Source organism: Vigna unguiculata, chromosome 5, assembly GCF_037176805.1.
Source record: "Vigna unguiculata cultivar grain cowpea cultivar isolate G323 ecotype 2 chromosome 5, ASM3717680v1, whole genome shotgun sequence".
Taxonomy (NCBI): domain Eukaryota; kingdom Viridiplantae; phylum Streptophyta; class Magnoliopsida; order Fabales; family Fabaceae; genus Vigna; species Vigna unguiculata.
This window is the reverse complement of record NC_140796.1, coordinates 13,018,823-13,027,201: the sequence shown is the minus strand read 5'-3', so window position 1 is coordinate 13,027,201 and position 8,379 is coordinate 13,018,823. Positions and strand designations below refer to the sequence as shown.

Sequence of the window (8,379 nt, the reverse complement as noted above, 5' to 3'; positions counted from 1 at the left end):
TGTTATAAATTGGGATCATGGCTCCTCCTTGAAACTCGAACCTGTGTGTGATAATTGTTCTTGTGACTTGTTCTTCGTCGTTATCTTCTTTTCTTCTGTGTTTGTTTTTTGTTACCCGAGAAAATGTCTTCTTGCTGCGGTGGTAACTGTGGTTGCGGAAGCTCCTGCAAGTGCGGCAACGGCTGCGGAGGGTGAGTGAGGTTTTCGTGCTTTTGTTGTGTCACCTTTTCAAATATCGGAATTTTTTTTGTTGGGATAGTTTTGTTCCTGGATTTTGATTTGCTTTCTGATGACCCTTTTGGTTAAATTGCATGAAAGTTCACGCTTTGTTAATTTTCTTGCATGGGGATATTCTGATAATCTGAACATTTATTTTTCTTCTACACAACATGTAGAATTGTATTTTCCTTACAGAGGAAGGTTTTTAGGGTGTTTTGATTTGCTATCTGGGTAACCCTCCGTTGAATTTCTAGGGAAGTTCGTTATTTTTTTTTTCTTACGTGGGTTTCTGCATGTTTAATTCCGACCACTTTGATTGTCTCTTCCACTTGTGTAAAGATTGCGGTGCTCCGATGTTGTTTGGCTTTTTGGGTACCCTTTGAGTTGATCTATGGTTGTTAGAATCTCCACGAGGCTTTTATTTCTGGGGAAATGTTTTTGGGAGTCCTGAAATAGGTTGAATGTGAATTCACTTGATCATGATGGAAATGAACCATTTTAATGTTTGTGTAATGTTAAGAGGAGAGAAACGCAGTGTTTTCGTGTAAAAAAAATGATCATAAGAGGAGTTTTTACCATTTGTGTTGTCTAAAATTCCCTTAAACTTTCTGTTTTCTTATTTTCTGGTTTTTGATTGTTGTGCAGCTGCAAGATGTACCCAGACTTGAGCTACGCGGAGCAAACAAGCACCGAGAGTTTGGTGATGGGAGTGGCACCTGTGAGGGTTCAATTCGAAGGTGCTGAAATGGGTGTTGCTGGTGAGACTGATGGCTGCAAGTGTGGAGCAAACTGCACATGCAACCCCTGTACTTGCAAGTGAGCTTGCAGAGCAAAAGCTTGAAGCAGAGATGAACCTTAATTACAATTAGTGGCAGGAATAATTACAATAATTAACTATTATCCGTAGTTAAAAAAGCTTAAAACTATGTAAGTCTTTGTGTCTGTTTTCGTGTTCTCTGGTGTTAGGTTTAAACACCCTTTAGAATAAAGTGGCCATGTCTTGCCCTTGAACAAGTTCAATTGCTATGGACTTGTGATGGGATTATCTAGCCATGGTTACTTTTGTTTGTTCTGTGTAAAGTTGGCTAATCAGAATTATCAGTCTCTGCTTATAATATTATATTACTGGAAAAAGTGAGTATTTAATTTTCTGTTATTTTATCAAGAATTTTATTTATGCTCCATATAAACAATTTAAAGGACAATCATTCAACTACACTTTTTTACTTGAGTGATGAAAGTGTGTGGGTGTGAATTTGATGAAAAAAAAAAGGATCATTTCTCTCTCCATTTGTTTTTGGAGGTAGCATATGAAATTAGAATGGCATTTTTTCAAACACATGGTGTGGTCGGTGTTGGTGTTGGTCCCCTTCTACTCGAAGACTGAGAGTTTGAGTTCCATGTGCGTGTTTCTGAAACCTTTGGCAGATTACTACTGTGATAGTTACAGCTACAGTGGTTCTTTTCGAACAATCTTAATCATTTTCAACTTTTTAATTAACTTGAAACTTAATAAAATGCATAAAATTGTAATTAAACTAATAAAGGAAAGTATGTGTGTCTTAATCATTTTCAACATTTTATTTAACGTGAAACTTATAAAATGAATATAAAGTTGTAATTAAACTAATAAAGGAAAGTTGTAAATAACGTTTATTTTATTTTATAAGATACAATATTTAAAGAATTAAATATTTTATAAGTTGAGGAGCACAGTAAATTTAAAAACTTTTATAGAACAAAATATAAAGAAATATTTTGTATGAACTTAAATCAATGTTTTATAATATTGAATTTTTAAAATTTTTAAAATTAATTTATTAAACCCTCAAAAAAGTAAGAATAAAAATATATTAGTAATTTAAAGTTTATTCAAGATTAGAATATAAAAGACTTTTTCTTTTCTTCTAAGATTAGAAATCTTAATAATTCCATATTTTAATTCTTTTGACATCAAAGATTAAGAATTTAACAGATTATTTTTATATTATTCAAAAATTTTATCACGATTTATCATTAAATTAATTTTTTTTATCTCATAGAAAAATATATTCATAGACAGTTATAAATTACTACTCTGCTGCCAAAAATATAAAATATTCAATATTCTATTCATGAATGAAGAATATTTTACTCTACTCCTATTATTATTCAACTTTGATGGATTAATAAAACAAGGTAATATTATTTTTACAATTTTCATCGGATTAATAAAAAAAATCTACATAAAGTATTACTGCTGTAATATTCTAAAATGTTATGAATAATTGGTAGTTATTGAAAACGTTTAAAAATTAATGTTTGGCAATATGATTAACTATCTATATACCTGGTGTTCTCCACAACAAGAACATTAATATAGATATAGTATTTAATAATGTACTTCCTATGCTATGGAGTCAATCCTTTCAATACCTGTAGTCTTTCAAAAATTCGAATTCTGAGTCCATTGACTCTTTTAGTGGTACATTAAATAAAGGTGAAGGTGCAGATTTCACAATGTCAAGCCATACAAAGATGGTACATTAAGCAAAAGGGGGGGTGCATATATGAATCTGACCCCAAAATAAATTAAAGGTGAACATATCAAGATGATTCAGAAAGAGAGCTGGAATGGGTTAAGCCCACATCAGTTTTTCAATTATTTTTTTGAATTTTTATTTATTATATATTTTTTTATTATTTACTCTTTTTCTTATACGTTTTTAAAAAATACCTAGAAGCTTTTATTATTTAGTGGTATTTTGGTGCTGTTTTGGCTTGTGTGCTTTGCTGTGGTGAATAAACAGGTGTAGATCAGATCTGAGAGAGCATGTAAAATCTGAAGAGTTTAAATTTTGTTTTACTTTGCTGCTACATAAATAAAGTTGCATGGTAAATAAACATCAATAATTCCCACCCCACTCACACTAAAAACACTATGAAAAATTTAAGTGTGGGGATGGAGGAAGAAAGGATAATTTAAAATTAATAGAAAATATAATGTATTTAGTAAGACTAAAACTTTAGTAGGTGTTAGTAATTTGAAATGAACTGTGATTGATTCAAAATAATTTGATTTTAAAAAATAAATAATATTATTAATTTTTTATTTTTCTCATTATTAAATTTATTAGTTATTTTAAATAACAGATGACAAAACTTTAAATAAAAACAAAATATGTAAAAAAAAAAACACAGTGAAATCGGATAAAGCGTGATGCAGTGACACATACATTTTGTAATATGTAAATAAAATGAGGACAATGTAAAAGCACAAATTATAAGTGAATATGTGACTTCAGCGTTCGCTCATCTCTTCGAATAGGAAATCTTTCGAAATGAGCACAGACTAAAATGTATTGATGTTGATGTATTAAAAATGTTTTTAATATATTTTAAAACTTAAAATCAGTGTAATGTTTATTAATGTATCTTGGAGATTTAGAAAGAAAAACACTTAAGACTTAATAGAAAATTCAAATTCATACACGAGATTCTTAACCTTTTACATGAATATGAAAAGTTATATAAATCTCACATAAAATATGTTATGATTAGGCTGTTACAACATACAGGAACACAAAACAAGCTGAGAATAGGTTGCTAGCTGAAAGGAATGCAAATTGCACTTGATGTTAGCGTATAAAATAGAAACACTGATAGTGAACTTCAATTAAGTATTGAATCTTCAGCTTATTCTTCAAATAACTTGTTTGCAGCTTTAGTGAACAGATTATGGGCCTGTCAGAAAGTGGTGGAAGTTAGAATTTTTGTTCACAATTTTTAGAAGAAAATTTTCAGCTAATGTAGCATGCTTAACATACCTGCTTGTTAGAGAGACCTATCTTCTCCAAATCATTTAACTGCAAAATACCAAAAACAAAGCATCACTAAAAGCGTTATTATGCTTACTTAATTCAGTATCTGTATTATAAATATTCTTTATACTAACCGATTTAAGAGGAGTTTCTTCTCTGAGGTCTATAATGTATTCTGCCATTTTCTCTCCTATGCCCTGAAGGAATTGAATCCACGGAAGTTACAAAATGAAAGAAAAACAGTTAAAAGAAGTAGCTATGGGGTATTTGTGACCATCTGGAATATACCTTTAACTCAAGTAGTTCCTCTCTGCAATCAGAATTGAACTCAATGTTAATATATACCTTAATAGAAGGTTACACAGACTTGTTATGCTTTAGATAGTAGGCATGATACAAAGGAAAGTGTTTGCTTTACCTGCTAGCATTGTTCAAGAAATCGAGGTATTCTTGAACTAGACAGTTCTGCAAATTGAAAAGAGATGTGAGAAATGTGGTTCAAAAAGTTCATTTGTTAGTGGAGTCAGATAACCTCTGCCTACCTTCAGTGTAGAACTTCGTGTGCTAAATTTTCCAAGTGGAGTGGCATCCTTTTGTATCCCTTTATTAGAGCAGGTTGTCAGAAAAGGTGTTTGTGTGAAAGACAATGCCTCAAGGGGTTCTTGAATAGCATTGATGTTGATGGGAGAGAGGGCTTTTCTTAAAGGACTCTGTGCTGCATCTTTACTCTCATTATTAGAGTTCACTCCCTTTCTCGATGGCTCGGCTACATGCAAAGTCATGTTGCATTAAAGCTTTAACAAGCACAGAAACTATACCAAAGTACCAATTTAAATTTTCCCTATTATATTGCCAAATATTATCAAGAATTTCACAGCAGCATACCAGGTAGATTTTTGTATGATTCCCAGGCAGCCTTATTAGCATCATGCTCAGTCTCTTTGTTATCATTGTCCTTGACAGCAGATGGTGCATTCTGCAAAGCATTGAGTATTATCATATTTAGAGAAAGATGCAAAGGTTTCTTCACTGTCATGAAAATTTTTAAAATCTGGGAAGACAACGAATTCCTTGTTGGACTTTTTCTTGCTTCTTGTGATAATGCTTGTATTTTCAGTATGCATGACGTCGCATAGGTTATTTTGGATACTCACCTCCATGCATGAATCAATTGAAGCTTCAACATCTAGTAAATTTCCAAAAGCCACAGCAAAGGCACTGCTAAGTAAAACATTTAGAAGAAGTGAGTAACAGACTCAATGAGAGAATGATTTTCTATAATAAGCACAGGTACCCTACAGTCACCTTTCATTGGTACGTTTAGTATCGAAGTTGATGGCAGTTCTTCCCCCCTTCTTCACTGAACTGTTAAAGGTAATGGATCTCTTAGCAGGTGTAACAATGGAAACGGGATTTTTCTTAAGAAGAGGAGAATTAAATGGCCCAAGTCTTTGTGTACTCTTTGTTTTGCCTTTTGATTCTAACCAAGCTCTCAATTTTGTTTCCATGTCAACTTTAACTTTTGGGGTCTCTTGTTTGTGAGCTGAAGTTACAAAATTTGTGACATGCCTTGATCGAGCAGCTAAACTCACAGTATAAACAGATTCCTGGTATTCTCCTGGATTCTGAAATCAAAATAGTCTACAGTAAAATTTTCAATCTAACCATAGTTAACAGTGAAGCAAACTAATAATGTTTTCTTTTGGGTTTCACAAACAAACTTTTATAAAACCTTTAATCAAGCTCATCAGAAAATTTAGAGGACTAACAGAAAATGTGAAGAAAAGAACTATAAACTCTATAGCTTTACCAGGCAAGCAACCATCAGTGCACGACTTGTTCCCCCTAGAGAGTCCTGCAATATACGGGTCAATTTGCTTTCTCGGTAGGGTACTCTAGGTTTATTGTTGTTCAATGCATATATCACATTTGACAGAGCAAACAAGGACTGGTTTATCTTTACACTCTCTTGGAGACGAATCCCTTCATTGCAGGTCCTTCTGTTGTCTTCATTACCTGCTTCAACATTAATAACATAAGCTTATAAGTTATAACAATAAGTGCTTCTGATCCCTTATACCGATTGAGCATGGAAGTAACCTGCCAAGTCTATGAGATTCAACTTCCCACATACAACAGTTCCGGTGCCATCAGCTGAAGGAGTGGACACAGATATCACAAGCACTCCGTGACTCCTACTAGAGACATCATTGAGAGCTGTGTGGGCAACTTTGCGTCTCTGAACTCCACATGAGAAAACATCTTGAAATTCAGACATGGTGTTTATAGGAACCTGAGACAGTCCCCGGAGGTGAATCTGTCCATCTTTGTCATCCCAAACTGAAATCTCGTTCGCTTTTAGCTCCAGAAGGTCGTAGCATCGGTCCATGTAGACCTCATAGTATGAGATCTGTGCTGTGCTGCCAGTGCTCTGGCAAATAGACAGGATCATAGACATTGCCAGTGGCATCAACCCAGGTTGTTCCTCAGTTCCCTGCAACACCAAGCATCGGTTCATCGCGTGTATACAACATAAAAAAAGTAAGAAACTTCTAAAAAGTATAAAAAGAAAAATCACATACAATACAAGTACTAAAATTTAAAAGCAAGCAGAATTATTTTACATCTACTTAATTTAAAAGCTATTGCTGAACCTCATAATACAAATCTGAAATCCTCCTAATCCTCTTAGCTCAAAATTCAGAAATTGCTCAAAGATAAACTAAGTCATACATCTAGATAAAAAATGTATAAAAAAAGAACACCTGCTACGGGCAAAGTATGACATATTGACATTGCTAATCACAAGAGGTTAGCTTGTAATATTCCATGAAGTAAAAACCCTATTGCAACAAAGTGAAGAACAAGTTTCCTGAAATATCACACTCACACCTGCATGGTGTATGTCTTCCCACTGCCAGTAGCCCCATAAGCAAACACTGTGGCATTGGATCCACCGAACATTCCCGGAATCAAGGGGCTCACTTCTCTGCAGAATATCTGTCCCACATTGTCATCTTCTTGCCCAAAGAAAGAGTCCAACTGGTAGCACTCATTCCGGCTAAGGTAAAAGATAAAAAACGGAAACAGTTAGAACCCCACATCATCAAAACCAAATTTCACCCACAGAAAAATCCAAAGGTGGAAACTTTATGAGACCTGGTATCTGGGTCTTTGAGATAAACAGCAACCTCTTCCTGGGGAAACTCGGACTCTTGGTCCAAGACGGATATGCACGAAACAGGGTCGCCGTTTTTTGTTGAGGTTTCGTGTGCGAGGAAGGGTCTGACCCTGACGATAACCCTCACTTTGGAAACTGAAATTGAGGTGTCGGAGGATTTCTTCGGAGTGAAAGATTTGACGGGTTTTGGTGTAGCAGCCATGAGGCAGAAAAAGGTTCAGAATTTGATGGAGAATTGATGAAGATTTTAATCTTTGGTGAAATTCAAGTTCGTGATTACACAGAGATGGAGAGTGGCAGAGGTTTTTAAAAACACAAGACCGTTGGGTTTGCCCGGTGAATTTCGGAGGCACTTTTCATTTGAATGTGACCATGATGGAATACGTGGTCCCGTTTTGTTTGTGGGACCCATATACTATGAATTTAAGCTTAAAACTCAGCTTTATTTGGGAAGATATTCATATTATAATATTAAGATTATTAATAGGCAAAGATATCATTTGTTCATAAATAGGTTTTTTTGTTTTTGATCGGCATTGTTCATAAATAGGTAGATTGAAAATTTAGTAAGAAGGTGATATTGTTAAATAATAAATTTCTAATAATGCTTGTTTATTCTTTAACCATTGTCAATGACAATTAACATAATTTTCATTGCTAATGTTTCTGTCCAAATCTTCGCATCCATGCATCATGCGAAGAAAGATTTCAAAAACAATTTACATTTGATTTTCAAGTTTTCAACGTAAATTATCGCTTCCTTATAACATTACATATAGTTTATTCTAAACACAACATATTGTTTGGTAGGTAAAATTTTCTGGATTTTTTCTTTGGTAAAAATATGTTGTCAATGCTCTTATAAATATGTAGATTTTTTTTTTCCGAAAAAATATGGCGTGTAATAAATATTGATGGGTTAAGTATGTTTTTAGTCCCTGAATTTTGACCTAAAATTTGGAATTCGTCCCTGTCTGAAACTTTAATAAATTTTGGTCCCTAAACTTTAAAAATGAATGAATATAGTCCTTTTAACACAATTACGTTAACTTTTTTTGAAGTGTCGAACATATTTTTCAATAGATATTGAACCAAGAATGTGTCAAACAGTGTAAAAAACTCCAATACTAATATGAAAAGCGTTCGACATGTAAAAAAAAAATTAACATAATTAGGTTA

General features: G+C 33.5%; 2 protein-coding genes across 2 annotated transcripts; one reads left to right on the top strand and one right to left on the bottom strand.

Moving 5' to 3' along the window:
- MT2B (metallothionein 2B) lies at positions 1–1,353 on the top strand. Its single transcript, XM_028073229.2, has 2 exons — positions 1–191; positions 865–1,353. The coding sequence occupies exons 1-2, from the start codon at positions 124–126 to the stop codon at positions 1,037–1,039; spliced, it is 243 nt and encodes an 80-aa protein (XP_027929030.1). The 5' UTR covers positions 1–123; the 3' UTR covers positions 1,040–1,353.
- Positions 1,354–3,641: 2,288 nt separating this feature from the next.
- LOC114183843 (ATP binding microtubule motor family protein) lies at positions 3,642–7,536 on the bottom strand. The gene is given in 13 exon segments (XM_085673227.1): positions 3,642–3,942; positions 4,026–4,064; positions 4,154–4,216; positions 4,308–4,329; positions 4,438–4,484; positions 4,562–4,785; positions 4,905–4,995; positions 5,174–5,237; positions 5,325–5,644; positions 5,830–6,035; positions 6,120–6,513; positions 6,912–7,080; positions 7,179–7,536. Coding segments are annotated over 13 exon segments (1,935 nt in total). The 5' UTR covers positions 7,403–7,536; the 3' UTR covers positions 3,642–3,870.
- Positions 7,537–8,379: the final 843 nt, after the last annotated feature.